The 21,364-nt window shown below is 32.9% G+C and overlaps 1 protein-coding gene across 2 annotated transcripts; it reads left to right on the forward strand.

Annotated features, from left to right (window-relative positions):
* Nucleotides 1-2,637: 2,637 nt before the first annotated feature.
* LOC129917925 (probable isocitrate dehydrogenase [NAD] subunit alpha, mitochondrial) lies at nucleotides 2,638-14,518 on the forward strand. Of its 2 annotated transcripts, XM_055998153.1 has the most exons (7): nucleotides 2,638-2,831; nucleotides 3,020-3,073; nucleotides 3,355-3,519; nucleotides 3,588-3,982; nucleotides 12,742-12,877; nucleotides 12,940-13,053; nucleotides 14,072-14,518. In XM_055998153.1, the coding sequence occupies exons 1-7, from the start codon at nucleotides 2,805-2,807 to the stop codon at nucleotides 14,294-14,296; spliced, it is 1,116 nt and encodes a 371-aa protein (XP_055854128.1). In that variant the 5' UTR covers nucleotides 2,638-2,804; the 3' UTR covers nucleotides 14,297-14,518. The 2 variants fall into 2 exon arrangements, with proteins under 2 accessions (XP_055854128.1, XP_055854129.1); XM_055998154.1 differs by lacking the exon at nucleotides 3,020-3,073 and having other exon boundaries at nucleotides 2,639-2,831.
* The last annotated feature ends 6,846 nt before the right edge of the window (nucleotides 14,519-21,364 follow it).

Consider the following 21,364-nt stretch of genomic DNA (forward strand, 5'->3'; position numbering starts at 1 on the left):
AACTAGAGCCCTCTATAAAAGCTTCACGGAACTAACAGCACAAGCACTCCATAGGGGTATTCACGATCCGATGCAACTGGTCTAGTATCATTGCAAAAGTGTATCTTACAACACTACAATAACAAAATATGGATTGAAATTTTACAATGGTCTTGCACTTTTGCTATACCCTAACCCTAATGCAAAATAAAAATACAATGGAGTAAAATTATTTTTGACAGGTGGCAGCTCACCGTCGCGTCGCCCATGACAAACAGTTTTTCTTTTTTATTCCGTTTATAATGGTTGTCGCTACTCATGTCCCGTAATTTAGTTTCTTTTTTAATGTAAAATAATTAGTGAAAATTAATTAACCCGAACAAAACAAAGAATTAAATTATAAAAAATGGAAAAAAAGAAGAAGCAACGGTGGGGAAAAAAAACATCATTCATGCTTCAATATTTACTATAGATAAGAAGAGGGGCGTTCACGATCTATTGTAAAAAAAATAAAATTTTACATTTTTACTAGGCCTGTTGCACCAGATCGTGAATACCCCTCATATATTATATCCTCTAAGTGCCTGGCTACACGGTGATTTTTCAATCGCCCATGCAGTGAGTTTGTAGGCAAAAGGGATGAGGAATGAAGGGGGAAGATGCTCACTAAGGGAACTGAATTTTCTGAGGGTATTGCTAGATTGTTCCTCTTTTTGACGTTCCTAGAAAATGTAAAAGTGGAACGTGATTGGGCACAAGAAAGTGTAGCCACGGCATGTGATTTTTCAATCGATTGAAAAATCACTGTGTAGCCAGGCACTAAGAACCCAGCCTTAGAGGATATAATATATGGAGTGCTTGTTTCTATACCTAATACGTACATTGTAACGCCATATGCATGGAAAGGGGTCGCTGCCTTCGTTTTTCAGTGCGAGTCCGGTTCCGCAGCTGTAAATAAACACGCTTGTTGACGACAGTCATCAAATGAAAATAAAATGGAGGCACTCATCGAAAAACTTAAAGAAACTAGAGCCCTCTATAAAAGCTTCACGGAACTAACAGCACAAGCACTCCATATATTAGGTGTGTTTTTTATTACCACCGGTCTTAACTGGACAAAAAAACGCCTCGGGGCTTAACCTGAAATCTTGGCAGCACTGTATATTAAATGTTCCGAAAACAGCAGACACAACAAAAATTTAGAGTTGTCATATTTTTCGCTTTCGTCATTTTCTTGTATTTTTCATGTATGTTTTACAAAGAGATACAAAAATGTATGCTAGCAAAACTATTTTAATACATTTTGTCCTTCCAAACGTGAGTTTTCACGTTTTTAAACAAATTCTAAACAATTTATGAAAAAATTAGTTTGGTAGCACAGATTTAAAACTCTTCAAAAAGTTAAGCCCAGAGAAATCTCCGGGATAAACAACTAAGCCCAAGGGGCTAAGGTGTTGTTGTATTTAACATGTAAATTGCTTAGCCCAGACTGCGTTTTTTTTGTCTAATTAATGTCGAATTCCTTTCAATTGAAAAATCGAATTTTCGGCGATCTCGAAGCGAATTTTTTCTGAAAATCATGTTCCATAGAAAAAAAATTCGCCTCAAACGAAGCAGAATTCGAATTTTTTTTAATCCTTCTTTTTTGAGAGATTTACACGGATTTGCACACACACTTGGAACATTTGACATTTCTCAAACGTCAAGCTGAAAGTTTTTTTTCATGTTGTTTGTTCATTTGAGAACACCAACTTCAAATAAAGAGTAAATTTCAATAGAATATCGTATTTTTATTGCGGAAAAATATAAAATAAATAAAAAAAAACAATGTGCGATCAAAATATATTTTTCCTGGCATAGTTCTTGTGAAAAAGTCAAATTACTGTGACTTTTCTTCTCGTAATTGTCGTCAGAAATTTTTTTCTCTGTAAAACCACAGCATACGGCCAAAATAATAATTTTCTACTTCATCTTCACTCAGATCTTAGTAATAACTGCAATAAATAAATTTATATTACCGAAGAAAATAAACAAAATTATTGATCAAAGGAATCTCTGGTTTTATTTTGCAGAAATTGTTTTGGTTTCAGCTTGACGTTCGTGTAAAAATTGTTGTCAAATGACACACATACAATCGCAAAAAGAATTCGGTCTGTTTTCATGTTCCTTTTTAACACCAAAAATTCGATTTTTTTGAGGCGATTCAAAAAATTGAAAGGAATTCGACATAAGACCGGTTGTAATAAAAAACACACCTATTATATCCTCTAAGTGCCTGGCTACACAGTGATTTTTCAATCGATTGAAAAATCACATGCGGTGGCTACACACTGTTGTGCCCAATCACGTTCCACTTTTACATTTTCTAGGAACAAACGTCAGAAAGATGAAAAATTTAGCAATGGAATTGTACTACCCTCAGAAAATTCAGTTCCCTTCGTGAGCATCTTCCCCCTTCACTCCTCATCCCTCTTGCCTACAAACTCACTGCTTAGGCGATTGAAAAATCACCGTGTAGGCAGGCACTAAGGCCCCAGCATTGGTGCCATTTTGTTTTGTTGTCAACTTTGCCAGTCGTGTAAATCCGGCAAGATTAACACCCCTGTCCAAAGCACGTGACAGCTACAAATTTTCAAATCACTACCAACTTCGCTTTACATTCAAAAGAAAAAGAACAAAAAAGACTTTGCTTGCGATTGTTACCGTACCATACCGAATTACCGAAATTCCACTTCTGCCGGATTGGATCGTGAAATTCGAGATACATTTTCCCAAAATTTCGTAATAAATTCAATTAAAAAAAAAACTCCATTTATCAACGTACAATGGCTGCTCGTCTAATACAAAAAATTGTAAGACTCAAATTTTCTGTGAAATAAAAACGGAAAAAAAAATACTCCTTCGCTGCGATTGTAATGTGAAAATCGATTTGATTAATCAAACAAACGCTCACTTTTTTTCTAATTGCTAGTCAGTTGTAATGAATTAATTACATAAATTGCTTATCTCTGTTTTTCCTATTTATTTATAATAAATGTAGTTAAAGAGCCTAGGACTTAAGTCCATTGAAGGGGGGGACGTGGCCCAAACGGTGGTCAGTATTTGTTTTTTACATAATCTAAAAAATTGTTATTAGCGCAGTCTATGAATAATTAAAATTTATCAATTAGTTTCAAACAAATTTTCATTTTTAATAAAAGTACAAGAAAAGAACATGTCCAAATAAAAATTGCAAAGAATTTTTTCTTAACCTCCATTCCTCGTTCAGTGGCACATTATGTAACCTCGTCTCTACCACAAAATATTTATTTTTTGTTAGGTGTTCACTTCGCCATTGGATGTTATAAAAAAAATATATTTTTTTTCTTTCCAAAGATTACTGCTCCAACAACTGGACGAGCCTACTCATCAGGCGCCAAGAAGGTCACACTTATTCCCGGTGATGGAATCGGCCCAGAAATCTCTGCCTCAGTGCAAAAGATTTTCGCTGCAGCTAATGTACCAATTGAATGGGAATCTGTCGATGTTACTCCAGTCAGAGTATGTTAACAGAAAGATTAAAATCAAATAGAAGAATTTAATATGTATTTTATTATTTTTAAATTCAGGGACCTGATGGAATGTTCGGTATCCCACAAGCTGCCATCGATTCGGTAAACAAAAACAAAATTGGTCTTAAAGGACCATTGATGACTCCCATCGGTAAAGGACATCGTTCTTTGAATTTGGCTCTACGTAAAGAGTTCAATTTATATGCAAACGTACGCCCGTGTCGAAGTTTGGAAGGTTATAAAACTTTATATGATGATGTAGACGTTGTGACTATTCGCGAGAACACCGAAGGTGAATACTCTGGTATTGAACACGAAATCATTGATGGTGTAGTACAAAGTATCAAGCTTATCACCGAAGAAGCTTCTAGTCGTGTTGCAGAATTTGCTTTCCAATATGCAAGGGACAATGGCAGGAAGAAGGTCACCGTTGTGCATAAAGCCAACATCATGTAAGAAAAAATTTATGTTAATTGGCTTTAGGAAGGGTTTGTTTATGTGAAACTTCTCACTGGATTTTACTCCCTATTTTTGTCTTCAATTTTTATTTTTGTGATGGTATCGTTACGTAAGAGAAAACCTGGATTTTTTTATTTACAAATAATTGTCACCGACTACAATTATAACTGAATCCAAAATTGTATAGTGTATTCGCGATAGTGTAGCTTCCAGATCTAAACCCTTCAGTACAGGCATGCGCAACAAGATAACACTAACATCTAAATGGACGTAGGCAAGCCGTGTTTTATTGGTAACTCAGTACTTAGCTCAGTAAAATTTTGCACGGGAAACAACAGCAAATGATTGCTAAGGATACAGAGAAATATTTTTCTAAACTTATACATTTTTAACCCTTAAACAAAAAGGATAAATAAATATACAAAAGTAATCAATTGTTGTTGTTTACAGCATAAAATGTTTGCTCAGTAAAATACTGAGTACCAATAAAACACTTCTGATATGTGGATTGATTAGACTGATTCAAAAAATATTGTTGGATTAGATGAAATAAAAATCCTGTAAAAGTTAATGCCACCATTTATGGATGGTAACTGTTAATAAAAGATAGGTAATTTTTATTAAGTTGATAATTGGCGTTATTTTTCCTTCTCACATAATTTTTTAAACGATGTTCTTCATTTTTTTGGTAAGTACGGCTTAAATAAAACATAAATAACTTATTTTCTACTATTTCTTGTCCCTAAGTTATGCATATATACAAGCTTTTTTTTCATGCTATTCGTATCTGCATTTGGAGTTAACCTTCCGATTACAACAGGGGCTCAATTCTTTTTTCAAGAATTTTCTATTTTCTGTTTTTGTTAAATAAATAATTTTTATTATAGGTACCTAAAAGTATTTTTTTTTTTGTTAAATTTAATCTCAGCACCCATATTAAATATGTTGTTATCGGAAGGTTAAAAAAACAACACGCACATGCCCAGAAATATCTTTATCTAGATATATTAATCTTTGTTCAATAAAAAAACTTGATTTCAAATTCATATAAGTAGCCTAAATTCACACTATTTCATAATTTATTAACACTTAAAAACGAAATTTGGAAATATTTCACTGACCCGTTTTCAAAAAAAAAAAAAATTGAAATATTTTTACAAATCTAAAAATTTGTTTTTTTGAAAACTTTCTAAAATTTTAGTACCTATTACTTAAACGCATTTGTGTTTTTTTGTTTTGTTTGTTGAAATCGGGCTAGTCGTTTACGAGATATTCAGAAACCTAAAAAAAGCGTTCTATGGCAGGCACCGTTAATAACGGAAAAAAGAATTCATTAGACTGATTCAAAAAAATTTTTTTTGTTCATAGTTACATAGCTATGTCGAAAATATTGTTGCAAATGATAAAAAAATCATGTAAAAGTTGCATATGTAAAAGATAGTGATTTTAAGTTTTATAACTTTATAGGCTAAATCATTTTTTTGTGTTAAATTGAATCCTCTACAAAGAAGGTAATCTTTTGATAAACCACAGCGTTTGGAGTTAATCCACTAAAAAATATAAAATACATTTTTTTCCAATTTTTTGACGAAATAAATAGGTTTTTTCAAATAATTTTGTAAAATTTTTCGAATTTTTTGAATTATAAGTTTTTTTTTGGTTTCGCAGGTCCTTTTATTTACTGTCAAATTCCTAATACTATCGTATTATAATTTTTCAATAAATTCAATTTTTTTGTTTCAACTAAAAATTAGTTTTATTAAATCGCGTCAGTTTTTTTTTAATTTTATAAGAGGTCTTTTTGATACAAACACATAAAAATAAAATATATTTTTTATGTACGAATGCTTTGTGAATGGGTTTTTTATGGATATTCTGCGATAAATTCGTGAACGAATTTATTTTACAGTTTTTTTAAATGTAATTCGTTGGTGAACACAAATTTTATTTTTAAAGAATTAAATATTGAATTAAATTTTATTGCTCTCGGAACCCTTAATCTAGGACTACATCGAATAACAAAGTCAAAAAAAGTATCAAAAGTAAACAAAAGTACTTTTTGTGTTTCTATGTAGTTCAGGCTTTAGAAATTCATTTTCGGACACAGAAAAATTAATTTCTAACTACGGCTCAACCAATACGGATCTCGAATATGGGTGTTTTCATAAACGTCGGAAATCTGCGTCGGTCCAATCGTCTTTCTGCTTTGCTGCATTAATGAACACACCAATTCTGCAGAATAATTGCAGGCCTGCGTTTGTACAATTTTCAGCAGTCACTGAGTGTTCATAAACGTCAGAAAAAAAATATAAAAAAATTACCATAGAATGAGTTTTGTTTAAGCGAAAAAAATTTCTTTTTCAGTTCCCGAAAATATTGTTTTAAATAACACGAAAAATTTGTAAACCGTGTTACATTAGGGTGGGTAAAAAAAAATACTCTCTTCTAAAAAAAAAAAAATAATAAAAACACCGAGTAGTTCACATTTAAAACAAATTATCTATGGAAAAAATATTTTTAATTAGGGTGTTCAAGAAAGTTTTTTTATGCGTTTGAAAAAAAATGATTTTTATTGCACAGAAAATTTGTTAAGTGCGTTTTTGCTATAGTAATTTTAAATTCATGCCGAATTAATTAAATTGAATTTGGTTGAATTCCAAGCGTAAATGTTAAATACCTATACCATTTTTCTGAGCCCCCTAATTCGAAAATACCTACCCCAATTTTACATTATATTTCATAAACCATGTTTTACAAACTTTCTTTGCAGTGAAAAATAATTTTTTTTTTGTAATTAATTTAAAAAAAAAAATTTGAACCACCCTAATGGAAAATTTTTTTTTCTTCGATAATTTGGTCAAAACAATATCCACGTTGATTTTTTTTGGATAATTCAAGCATTTGTAGAAGATAACATTTTTTAGAGCCACCCTAATAAGAAAAAAATTAATACAAACTCCTTTTTTCAAAAAACACGATTTCGAAATTTTCTGTGTCATTAAAATTTAAATTTTTTGAAAAATGAAAAAAGAAACATTTTTTGCACCACCCTAATAATAAGTTTGCTTTTCATTTTTTTTTAACAATATTTACATTTATTAACAAAAAAAAAAATCGAATCAAGAGTCAAATAAATTTCTTTTTGAGTTCTGCAGCAATAAAATTTTGGCTGCGCAATCTGCCCGATGTTGACGACATACTGACGTTTATGAACAGCAAAACTGCAGTTGGACTAAGTTAGTCCGATCGCAGATCTGAGTTTATGAACACGACTAACGCAGGCCTAAGTTAGGCAGACGTTTATGAAAACACCCTATCTTTTGATGAAAAATCATGGACAACACTAATTTTAGTAAAGCAATATTAAACTTTGACATTATTTGCACATTATAACCAATTATGGGCTACGAGCTCCCATTAGGCACCACAGAAAATGCATAAATAGAATTTAACATTGGAAATGCACTTGCAATATGCAAAATCGCGAAAGATATTGCAAAATTTGCCAAATTTGGATGAGAATATTTTTAAAATATCGTAAACTAGTGATTAAATGAAAAAATAAGACAGGTGAGACCCAAATCAAGAGCAGAGAAAAAAATAATTTAAGACCTAGCTGCAATTTCCTTCACTTTGCCGCTAAAATCGGTCAAAAACGTGGTTTTAGTGCGATGGTAATGTGTTGGTTTGTTCCATTACGGAAGTTATAAAATCTGCGCATCATTTAAAAAGCCTCAAAATGCAAAATGACAGCATTTTTGTTAAATATAATGGACCTAAAGGATCTTTTATGCAAGTACAACAAACAGAACTTCGAATAGATTTTATATTTTTGATAATTGTGAAAATTTCTGAATCATTAATATAAAGTTACTAGATTGATTTATTTATAATTTGAACAAGTAAATTATGCAAAGTGTTTTTTTTTTAAATACGAATGTTAAATAATTCTACACTCCTCCTCATTCGTATGAATTCCACATTTACTTCTCAACTCTTCGATTCGTCCAGGTCCTAATGGTTTTGTTAACATGTCGGCTAACATTTCATTTGATGGACAGTATTTCCATGTTACAATGTTCTTCACAGTGTAGTCTTTAACGAAATGAAATTTTGTGTGGATGTGTTTTGAACGATTGCTGAGCTTCTCTTCTTGAATAAGTTTTAAACAACTTTGGTTGTCTTAGAAGATAATTGTAGGCTTACTATGTTCTGAATTTAAATCGCTTAAAATGTTTCTCAGCCATGTTCAGAGAGAGCAATAAACTCAGCTTCTGTTGTTGAAAGTGAAACACAGCTCTGCTTTCTACAGCTCCAACTAACAGCTCCTCCGTTCACAAAAAATATGTACCCAATATCTGGTCTGGTGTTGACAGCAATATAAAGTAGACATCCTACTAATTGTTGGTATTGCTTGTTGTCTAATAAAAGATTTGAATTGCTGGTATTCTTTTCGTATCCGGGTTCTAGGGGAAATTTTGAAATACTGGAATCTTGTAAACCAAAGTCTTTCCCAATTCTTTCGATATACTGCTTTTGTCTGATGATGTAGTTTGATGAATTGTCTTTTGAAACTTCAATTCCTAAATATTGATGAATTTCGCCAAGATTACTTATTTTGAAATGCTTTTGAAGTAAATTCTCAACGTCTTTGATGTTTTTTTCATTGGAGCTGGCAACCAAAATGTCATCTACATAAATTAGTAAGTAACACTGTTCTTTACTATACAAGCACTTGTCAGCTTTGCTTTGTTTGAAACCACCATCCGTGAGAACCTTATGGATTGTTTCATTCCAAACATGTGCAGCTTGCTTAAGTCCATATATACTTTTACGTAGTCTACATACCAGTTCTTCTCCTCCTGATTCAAAGCCGGGGGGTTGTTTCATGTATATAACTTCATTAAGCTTTCCGTTAAGAAATGCTGATTTGGCATCCAAATGCTTAATTTTCATTCTTCGCGGTCCTGCTATTGATAAAAGTGTTCTAAAAGTTGATTGTTTGACGACAGGTGCTAATATTTCATCATAATCATGGCCGTATTTTTGACTATATCCTTGAGCGACTAATCTGGCTTTAAATCTTTGAACTTTACCATTTGTATCAAGCTTTACTTTATAAGTCCACTTGCACCCAACCACATTTGCATCCGTTGGTGGACAACTAGTTCCCAGGTGTTGTTGTCCTTCAGGCTTTGAATCTCCTCCTTCATAGCAACTTTCCATTTCTCGCTTTCATTGCAGGACAAAGATTCTCTGTAGCTTCTTGGCTCTTGAATGGTTTGTGTCTGTACTGTATTTATTTCGTCAATTTGGTATTCCTTTATTTTCTCTATTTGACGTTCTAATCGGTATTTCTATATTTTCTTGTAAGTCCGGGCTATCATTTGTTGTCTCAGAGGCACGGGTTAATGACCTCCAAAAAATTTTGTTTTGCTAAATTCCCCTTATTTAGGCCCTAAACTTTCGATCTGGGTGTGTCTTCCCCGAAAACATCACTTTGGGAAATAACGGACACCCTAATAAACATAGGCTTTGGTTCCGAATATCTTAAGATTGCTAACATCAGGTTTCAAACCGAACCACGTTTCATAAGGTGTACCTGACAGAACACTAGTAGGCAATCTATTCTGTAAGTAATTCGCCGTCATGATCGCTTCACCCCAAAATTCTTTATTCATCCCTGTATCAAGAATCATGCACTTTGCCATTTCCACCAAAGATCTGTTTTTACGTTCAGCAGTGCCGTTCTGTTGTGGCGAGTACGGTGCAGTATGTTGAAACCCAATACCTTCTTTTTCTAAAAACTTGAGCACTCTATTAGCTTTGTACTCTCCACCATTGTCTGATCTAATCAATTTAGGTTTTGTAGAAAATTCGTCTTCAACGACAATTATTGCCTCTTTGTTCTTGCTGTTCATGACTTTTATTTTGCAGGTACCCTTTCCTTTTGATGTAACTTGATAACCATGTGCAACTGTAACGTTTTCAATATGTGAGGAGTTCAAACTTGTGAAATTTTCAGGCTTGTTAGATATGTGGACGGTAGCACCGGAATCCAAAACCCAACCTTCACCAACAGAACCGCTCAGATGAAAACAGAACTCATTTTCTGCTGTAATGACGTTTGCTTTGGCTTGATTACTTTTCCATTCTTTGTATTTTCTGCAATCTTTTTTAAGATGCCCCTTCTTCTTGCAAAAGAAACATGATTTGGGAATATTCTGTATAGTTCTTGTTTGTAATTTTCATCACCGAGTTGCTAGTGTATCATACCGTGGTGGTAAGCTGCTGAGTAACATAGCGATGGTCCATCTTTCTGAAAGTTGATCTTCCCCTAAAGCTGCCAACTTTTCAAATAAAGTGGTCATCTTCAGGATGTGCTCTTCCATGTTCTTCCAGCTGCAAATTGCATATTTTTCGCATGATTTGCACTTGATTGCTGAGAGTCGCCTTCTCGTGATGATCTTTAAGCTTATTCCAAGCTTCACTGGCCGTGTTTGCTTTACGCACGTGATGGAGTTGATTATCTTCTACTGCCAGGCCAGCCTCGATATCCTTTTTCTTCCATTCCGCAGTGACTGGTTCTGGTTCCACAATAACGTCCCCCAAAATGTCTCTTCGTAATAATTCTAGCTTAAATTTCCAAATGTGGTAATTGTCCGTTCAGAACTTGGTAATTGATGTTCGCAAAGAATCTACCATTTTAAGTTCCCCTAAGATAACAAAAAAGTTAACTATTTTATAGTTGCATTCGAACTGAAAAGAAATGAGGTAAAGAGTGGTTTTTTTTAAAGTAAACATACCAACTCAGATGGACCATATTAATATTAGTCCTATATCATTGGTTTAAGAAAGAATAACTTTTATCGCATAGCCACCAAAGGGCACTAAAATGTGTTATACTAGTAATAACATGAACAATTTTTCTTTAAATTACCGACTTTTAAAGCTATTTGAAAATTTGCCAAGAAAAAAATCAAAATTCTATTTATAAAAATTTAAAGCCAAGCTTTAGAACTTGGTACACTTTTACATTTCAGTACTTTTTGTGCCAGCATAATTTCAACATAGGAGAACTTGGCTCTTTTTTTAACAGTAATGTTTTTGTTGTGATTTCACTACTTTTTGCAAGGTTTTGCTGTAGAACTTAAAATCTCTATAATTGAAGAAAATTTAGAGAAAATGGGCGGTTACCACGCCCCTTGTTTAAAATTCTCAAATTTTAAATTTTTTCTTTTGTATAAACTACCAGGTCTAACATTCTACCAAATTTCAAGATTCTACGATAGTTAGAAGTGCTCTATAATACTTGATGAAAATTGAGCGGAAAAAGGCGGTTGCCACGCCCCCTGGCTGAAATTCTCAGATTTCAATTTTTTTCCTTTTTATAAACTACCAGATCTACTATTCTATCAAATTTCAAGATTCTACGATAACCAGAAGTGCTCTATAATATTTGATGAAAATTCAGCAGAAATGGGCGGTTGCCACGCGCCCTATCCAAAATTCTCAAATTTTAAATTTTTTTATTTATATAACTTATTAGCTCTACCATTCTACGAAAATTCAAGATTCTACGATAATCAGAAGTGGTCTAAAATATTTTATGAAAATTAAGCGAAAATGGGCGGTTACCACGCCCCCTGGCTGAAATTATCAGATTTGAAATTTTTTTCTTTGTATAACCTACCAGCTCTACCACTCTACCAAATTTTAAAATTCTACGATAGTCAAAAGTGCTCTATAATAATTGATGAAAATTCGGCGAAAATGGGCGGTTACCACGCCCCCTGAATTGAAAATCTCAAATTTTCGATTTTTTCCTTTGTATACACCACAAGTCCTATCACCATGTAAGATTTCAAGTTTCTACGATAGCGGGAAGTTCTCCATAATTTTGATGATCTGTCAGTGAGTCAGTGAGTCAATGAGTCAGTTACGGTTTTCGCGATTTTTGAAGTCCTATATCTCAGAAACTACTCATCGTAAGAAGCTGAAATTTTGTGAGGAATTTGGGTTCGGCAAGCTCAACAAATACAGCGTTGAAACTTCTGACATCTTTGGTGTGGAAGTTAGAGGGGGGTCGAAAATGGCCTGAGTTGTTTCCTGTAAATAAGGGTGTAGTGCCAAAGTTGCTAGAGAACTTGGCTGGGCACTACCGTGCCCCTTGATAAGGGTTACCCAACCAAATACTAGTTTTTTTTTGTTTTAACTGTGTTAAAATGTTAATTTATTTTTGTTTTTAGGAAGTGTGCTATTTATTTTGTCCTAAAAAACTTGAGCTGAATTAATGATTTTGTTGTTATTTTTTGTAAAAGAATTCAATGTACTTAATTTCTTTTTTAATAAATTAAATATATCTTTGTTCTTACTTTCTCATTAATAAAACAGTTCTTTTAAGTTAAAAAGTGCGAAAAACTTTCATTTTAGAAATTTTAGGGCACATGTGCTATTTATTTTGTCGCCACTGTAATTGCATTGTCTGCAACTGTTCTGATTTTATAAAAATAACTGCTATCAAGTTATATAAAAAATTACTACACACATTGAATCCTTTCTAGTATTATGTCACAACTCGTACATATATGTTACTTTGATAAGAGGCAACCTATACAGAAGTGCCTTTCTCAGTAAATACTTTTGATAAGAGTGGGATTCAAAGATAGGAAAGACGTAACCAATAGCAAAATCTAAGAAAATAAGAAAAAAACTATATTTATCTTACTTATATTTTTCTGTATTATTTTAGGCGGATGTCTGACGGTCTTTTCCTACGATGCGTTCGTGACATGGCTGAAAAATATCCTGAAGTGAAATTTGAAGAGCGTTACCTTGATACTGTGTGTTTAAATATGGTCCAAGATCCAAAGAAATACGATGTGCTGGTATAAAATACATATTCTTTCTTTTTAAGTTTCAATAGATAATATACCATGAAATGATTTAGGTCATGCCTAACTTGTACGGTGACATTTTATCTGACATGTGCGCTGGTCTGGTTGGTGGACTTGGTTTGACTCCATCCGGAAATATTGGCTTAAACGGTGCTCTCTTTGAATCGGTAAACGAATTATTCGTGTTATACTCAGGATTTTTCAAAACAAATATTTTTTATTCGTATTTCTTACCAACAACTAAACTATTCAATGATATGGGTTAAAATCAACTTTGTCAAAAACCGCAATTAGATTGGTAGCTTTTTGAACTATATCGAACAACAGATTAATTTTCATAATTAATTATTATAAAACTTCCTTCTCCACTTTTTTTTTATTTTTCGGACAAAACTTATTAAAAGTCTAATTTTAAATTTTATTCTCTCCGTAGAATGAATTATAAAACAAATATTTTATGTTTTTTTTTATCGAAAATCTTTTTAAAATCAGATATATTATTCTCTTTCATTTGGTATCAATTCTTTCCCATCAAAATAAGCAGATCAATGTTCAAAAACTCATCGATTTTCATACATTACTCAAACTTCAATAGCTTTTTGTGCAAACTATCATTTATGACTTAACCACTTTGTACCCGGCGGCAACAAATTTACGATACTTCATGCGATTTCAAGCACAAATGTCATACTAATCAATAGAAAGCGACTGAATATTTTTTGTAATGAAAATTTTCAATTGTATTTTTTATAAAAAGAAATTTTTTATTTTCCTGATTCAAGTCATCAGAAGTGCAAAAATTTATATTTTACAATGAATTTTAATTGTTCAATTACAAATTTTCTTTACAAGGCAACGATTTCCTATCGGCTAGTGTAGTATTTGCCGTTATCGCTTGAAAAAATATTACTGTTTGCTATAACCGGTAAGCTTTCGTAGAGTATTCCAATTTCTAACAATATTATGATAGCTGATTTTTTTCCATCCGTATTGCGAACCTAATTATTGAGTTTTCAAATAGAAAAAAAGCTTTGAAGGAAGTCTTAATCATAATTAAATATAAACCGATTCAATTCATATGCAACTAAAATAGAAAAATAATAGAAAACAAAATATTTTTGAGAAACCCTAATACATAAATGTATATAAATTGCATACACAACACATAATTGTTTTTAAATTCAGGTCCATGGAACTGCCCCAGATATTGCTGGCAAAGACTTGGCCAATCCCACTGCCTTGTTATTGTCTGCAGTAATGATGCTGAGACACATGGAACTTATGGAACCCGCTGCCAAAATCGAACGTGCCTGCTTCGATGTTATCAAAGAAGGAAAATATCTGACGGGAGACCTTGGTGGCAAAGCCAAATGCTCCGAATTTACCAACGAAATTTGCGCCAAAATCTAATAATTTTAAGAAAAAAATTCTGTTAGAAAGCCAGTTTCAATTATTATTCTTCGAATAACAAAAATATAGAACCTCCATAAAATTATAATAATTATTGTTGAATTTCCACGACCCTCCTCTATGAAATTCATGTTGTCAATTATGTTTTTTAAGCTTTAATTTAATTAATTGTATTATATTATTTATGAAGCTATTTGATATATATTATTTTTTTTATCTGAACCATCCTTTTAAGCTCTCAATCAATGATTTATGATTCGTTTTTTTTTTTTTTTTTTTCTTCCAAGGAGATAATTTTGGTACTGCGCCACAAGGTATTTATTTTAATTTATTATGTTTTCCCTTTTTGCCGGTCATTCAAGCAGAAAATAGACACCGTTGAAACACTACTGTCAACAATTATGTTTAACATGGTAGTGGAAGACAGATTGTAAATTTGCTTACTGTTCAGTTATTTTATAATTCAGATTATTGTTAACTAGCGATAGCTTTGACAGAGTATAAGTCAACACAGCAATGCCATTGAATAAAAAACAAACATTTCTAAAATAAGCTGTTGGCAAACTTATTGCATCATTTTTAATTATGAACGTTTCTCTCCACGCACAAAAATAACTTATGTACAATAATTGTATTACAATACATATGTATATAACTTAAAGTGCATTGGATTTTTAAAAATTAAAAAAATGTGCTTTTTTTATGAAACGAATGAAAACAACTTATAATCGCCACACAAAGAAGTGTAGTCTACTACCTCCAAAAGAACGCGGCTATCAACGAAGGATCTATTTTTTTTAAGGGGGGAAATCCCTCTGGAATTTTTTATTTTTGCATTTTTTTTTTCTGTGTAATAAATTTATTTATCAAACGTAGAAACTATTTTCAGTGGTCTTAGCCTTAAATGAAGCCTCAAAAGTGCCTAGATAGTCCCGAAACCAATGCGCTCCGAACCTACCATAGTACGAAAACGAAAACTTTAAACGCATTTTTTCGAAAGTAGTTTTTTTCCGCGCCGTGCAATGTAACTCAAAAACTAATGAAGCTATCGACTTGAAATTTGAAGCAAATTACTCCTTAACTTATTGGCCACAACATGAACCTAAAAGTTGAATACAATTTGTACAGTAAATATTTTTTTTAACTACTTCTTTGTAAAAAAAACATGGTTTTTTTCGTTTTTTTGATTTCTAATTTTTATTTTTCAAAATAAATTTAGGTTCATGCAATGCGTACTAATATCATCTGTTGAAAATATTTATTTAATGTGATTACTTTGCTCAAAATCACTGTAGACTTTGTAATCATATTTCTGTATTTAAAAATCATAGAGAAAATATTAAATATTTTCAGCTTATATTTTCATTCTTAATAAAACTATTGTTCAATCAAGTTCTTCCAAATCAAGCTAAGTTTTATTTCTAGAACCTTTTGGACTTCCGATTAAATAATCTTTTAACAGGTTATGGGCCCAGTCCACTACTAAAAGGTACAAGAAATTCAAACTTATTTTCAAGAAAACTGTTTTTTGGAAGAACAAAAAAAAAAATTAAAAAAAGGGGTTGTCGTAGAAACGAAACAACAAAACTTTTTTGAAGAATAAAAAAGGAGAATAATTATTATCATTAGCAGCAGCATCTAATCGCTTCAGAAGGAAGTGCGGGTCGTATACGTACTACAAAAACTTTTCGCGAGACAGTCATGGACGGGGAATTAAATCGAATCAACAAGCTTCAAGGAGGTGAAGGCTGGGCGGTCTGGAAATTTCAAGTGAGAGTGATTCTCAGGGCGTCTGATATTTTCGATGTGGTGACTGGGGATAATAAGAAACCTGTTTTGTCTACCCAAGGAACTGAAACCAGTCAAGCCCAGAAAGTTATTGCTACCACAGTTGGTCAACAGCCAATGTCCCATATAATGTATTGCAGTTCAGCCAAAGAAATGTGGGACAAGTTGCACACTGTATATGAGCTGAAGTCATCCACAAGCTTGCATCTTTTACAACAACAATTTTATAGCCTATCTCTTGATCCATCTAAGGATTTGGCATGTCATATATCCAAAATCGAAGAAATGGCTCAACGACTAAAAGAAGCTGGGGAAGTGGTATCAGAATCAATGATTGTTACCAAAATCTTGATGACCCTTCCAGAACGCTACAATCATTTTTTTAGTGTGTGGGAGTCAACAAGTGATGAATGGAGGACATTGTCAAACTTAACAGCCAGGCTTATGATGGAAGAATCGAGATTGATTGGCCAGACAAATAATGAAAAGGAAGAAGTGGGAGCTTTTGTAGCAAAGAAATGGAACAGAACTGGTTCTGAAGCTGGTAGAGCCAAAAAAACCGAATACAAATGCTTTTTGTGCCATAAACCAGGACATTTCAAGAGGGATTGTCCATTAAGAAATACAAAAAGCAATGATGTCGTTGATCGATCAAGGCGTACAGCGTTCATTGGTGAAGTCCTTACGGCTAATGTGAATGGTGATACAAACTGGTTTTTGGACTCAGGAGCCAGTGATCACATGGCAATACATAAAAGATGGTTCAAAAATTACAACGAGCTCCAAAGTCCAATACCAGTTCGAATTGGTGATGGTCACATTGTCTATGCACAAGGCAAAGGTGATATAGACATTTTGGCTTATGCTGAAGATAAATGGTCCCCATGTGTGCTGAAAAATGTATCATTTGTTCCAAGCCTTCGTCTAAATCTTTTTTCCCAAGGAACTGCACTTGACAAAGGGCTAACACTTAAATCAGACAAGAATTCATGCCAGTTTTATTTGGAAAATACTATCGTTGCAGTGGGAGAAAGACGTGGAAAAATTTTCGAGAACGATTTCATGTCTAATCAAAAGCCAAAGGTAAATCTAGCAACAAGTGACTCCTTGAAACTATGGCACGAGAGAATGGGACATCAAAATATTCCTCAGGTAATTAAGAATCTGACCAAAATGAACACTCCAATTTCAGAACCAAAGACAAGGTTCTTCTGTGATGCATGTGTCTTTGGGAAGCAGCATCGTCTTCCTTTTGGACGAAGTGAAACAAAAGGTGAACTGATTCATTCCGATTTATGTGGCCCTATGGAAACATTAAGCATTGGAGGTGCCAAATATATCGCTTTGTTCAAAGATCATCACACACATTATCGAAAAGTTTATTTCCTGAAGCAAAAATCTGAGCTTAAAGAAGTACTCCATCAATTTGTTAATGAGGTTAAAATTGAAACTGGTTTTTGTGTGAGAACAATAAGAACAGATAATGGCACCGAATATGTGAATAAAGATGTAGCTCAATTATTGAAAAGTAAAACCATTCAACATCAAAGAACAGTGGCATATACTCCTGAACAAAACGGGTGTGCGGAACGAGAAATGCGTACAGTCGTAGAGGCTGCCAGAACTATGATTCATGCTAAGAAATTGAATCTGAATTTATGGGCTGAAGCTGCAGTTTATGTTTTAAATCATACTGGTAGAAGTTCTGATTCAGATAAATCTCCTTTTGAGTTGTGGTATGGCAAGAAACCAAAGAATGATCATCTCAAGGTTTTTGGATCAAAAGCTTTTGTTCATATACCGAAACAAAAACAAAGAAAATGGGACAAGAAGTCAAAGCAAGGTATTTTCGTCGGTTATTGTACCAACGCAAAAGGTTATCGAATCTGGATTGAAGAAACAAATGCAGTTGAAAATAGTCGGGATGTTGTTTTCAGAAAGGACGATATCCCTGATGTAATGAAAACAAATAATGACAATATAGAAGGTATTTTCAGTTTCGTAGACTTGAACTCAAAAGCTATTGAACCAGTGGGAGAAGAAGAAGCAATAGAAACTGAAAATGAGCTAATTTTAGACCATGAAGAAATAGATGCAGCATCAAATTATGATGAAGATCAACATAACATCTTTAATGATCACAATGTATTTAATGAAACAGACACCGCTGAACAAAAATTAGAAACCTTTGAAGAACATGAACAGAGACGTGTTTTGGGTGATAGAAGCTCTATTCGCTCTTATGTTAGATTCACCGATTACGACATGAGAGATGTTCTTAATGCTACAGTTTGTGAACCGACCTCATTTGACGAAGCAATCAAGAGTCAAGATTTGATTAAGTGGTGTTTGGCGATGAAAGATGTGATTCAATCATTGAAAAGTAATCAAACATTTGATTTAATTGATCTTGCAGATGGTAAAGTACCCAGAAATAATCGTTGCATATTTAAAATAAAATATGGAATTGGTGGAAAACAACTCGAAGGCTATCAAGACGGAACGAGAAAGGTGTGCAAAATCCAAAAAAGTTTTTACGACTTAAAGCAATCTTCCCGTTGTTGGAAGCAAAAGTTTTCACTGTTAATGAAGTTATACGAACTTAAAGCAAACAAAGCATATCCATGTGTTTTAAACAGTCGCAAACATAAGAAGAAAGTTATTCTATCTATTTTTATATACGGTGGACTAATTGCTGCAACCGATGAATGTGCTAATGATTTGCTGCTTTATTTGAAAAAGCAATTTTCAAAAACTTTTGGAGAAGCTAAATGTTATCTTGGCAAAGAAGTTTATCGAGATAAGAAAGAAAATATTTTGGCGAATCAATCAACTTTTAAGATGACTTATTGGAGTAGAAGATGCAAACTTTAACTAACTTCGATATTGTTATACCACATTAATAAAAGTGGGAGTGTTGAAAATATTTATTTAATGTGATTACTTTGCTCAAAATCACTGTAGACTTTGTAATCATATTTCTGTATTTAAAAATCATAGAGAAAATATTAAATATTTTCAGCTTATATTTTCATTCTTAATAAAACTATTGTTTAATCAAGTTCTTCCAAATCAAGCTAAGTTTTATTTCTAAAACCTTTTGGACTTCCGATTAAATAATCTTTTAACATCATCTAACGGAAAAAATTTCCTTTTTGATTTAAGATGATTTCCTGGACCTGTACATTGCACGGCGCAAACTAGAGGCGTCAACTTTGAAAGGCTCCAGAGCCGCCATTTTGTTATTTTTTCATTTCAAAATTTTTTTTTCAATTCTTGATAATGTCAGTAATATCTTGTCTTTTTCCAAATTTCAATTTCAAGTGCTTTCAGTTTTTCATAAAAAAATAGTGAAAAAGGTGTCGTCTGGAGGGATTTCCCCCCTTTATTTCATTGATATATGTAACTTAGGCCGGCATTCTTCATAAGTTAAGATTTCGGACTCAGCGATTATAAATCAAGAGTGGTAAAGGCCATTGATAAGCTGTTTTAATAGTGTGTTGAATATTAGTATGAGCGCTTGCAGAATATCGTCTTAAAAAGTAAAATTTATAAAAATAGTTCAAGAGAACGTGAAGACAAAATTATTTACGATATTCTTGAAGCTTTTATTATACATATTATTCACCAAACAACTTAAGAGTGTTTAAAATACTATGATAAATAGCAGGTTGAATAACAGCCGCGAAGGTGGTTGATTACTCATGAGTAGAAATCTAGTAAAACAACTATTATATTCCTACCTACTTGAGAAAAGATAATGTGTTGTTTGTAGTACTTGGTCTACTAGTTATCAACTTATGAGTAGTCTACCACCTACAAAAGAATGCGGCTAATATTCTAACGATGAAATACTAAAGTACTTACTTTTACTTTTATAGGGGGAGCGGGAAAATCAGTGATTGACTGTTGTGCTGCATCGGCGGAATGGAAGTTGACTCACAGATTTTTTCTGATCACATGCCCTTGGTTGTCCAATTTATACTGAAAAAAATCTCAAACTCAAATTACTCAGAAATCACCTTACCACCCAAAATTATGTGGAAAGAAAGTCAAAGAGAAAACTACCAAACGAAAATTTTGCATGAACTTCAGAAACTAACTGATACTTCTTTAGCTTCCGATACAGGTTCAAAACTAGACTCTCTTTGTAAATGTATAAAAGTTGCTACCAATATAAGAAACAACAAAAAAATTGTCAACTTCAAACAAAAATGGTTTGATAAAGACTGTTTGATGCAAGAAATAATTCCTTCGAACTTTTAAAGAAGTCCAGAAAACAACAAAAATTAAATGAAACAGCCACCAAACAGTATATTTCAGCAAATACAGAAGATCAAAACGCCAGGAATAATTTACATCTTTAGCACATGAACTTTCAATATCAAAGATAGTAAAAGTTTCTAGAATAATATCAAAGAATTGAAAGGATCTAAGCTTATTTGCGGAACAAACTTGAAAGCAAGTTGTCTAGCCGATTATTTCAAAAACTTACTCAATCCTGATCCAATCTCGAATCATTTTTCTTTTGCGGAACCTTTAATTTTAGATCAAGCCCTCGATTATCAAATTTCAATAATAGAAATCCAAACTGCATTCCATTACGAAGCGAATAACAAAGCTCCAGGTCAGGATAGAATAAGCAATGAGTTTTACAAAAACGCGCCTTGTTGATTTTTTGTATGAAATTCTTCACCTTTTTAATAATCAGCCCTATTCTGCTATCCATCGGAGAGAATAATCTCTAAATATTCACCAATTGCCATTCTGCTTTTCATCGGGGGGAATCCACACTCACGTCGGTAAAATCGGTAATGTTGTTCGGTATTCCACTATTCACGTGAATGAACTTGCTTCATACATTTGCAATCCGCATAAAAAATGTTGCGGATCTGTCACTTTTGGTTGTAAAAATCAATTCACCACCGTTAAAATTAAGCAATATGCAACTTTTCATAAATTTTTAAATATTTCTTAACATGTAATCGGTTGCTTTTTTTTCGATGAAAATAAACACAAATAAAACATTTTTTTACCTTTCAATTTACTTCGTCATCATTTTTTTTTTAAGTTGACGTTCACGTGGACGTCAAATACAGGGATGCTTATGCAGTTTACCCGATGGATAGCAGAATGGCAAGGTAGAGTTAAAGTGAATCGAATGTGTGAATCGGATCTGAGATTCACGTTAATAGCAGAATAGGGCTGAATATTTTTAATACCGGAAAGGTTCCACAACCTTTTCAAGATTCTCTGGTTTATCCAATTTTTAAAAAAAGG

Source organism: Episyrphus balteatus, chromosome 4 (genome assembly GCF_945859705.1).
Source record: "Episyrphus balteatus chromosome 4, idEpiBalt1.1, whole genome shotgun sequence".
In the NCBI taxonomy this organism is placed as follows: Eukaryota; Metazoa; Arthropoda; class Insecta; order Diptera; family Syrphidae; genus Episyrphus; species Episyrphus balteatus.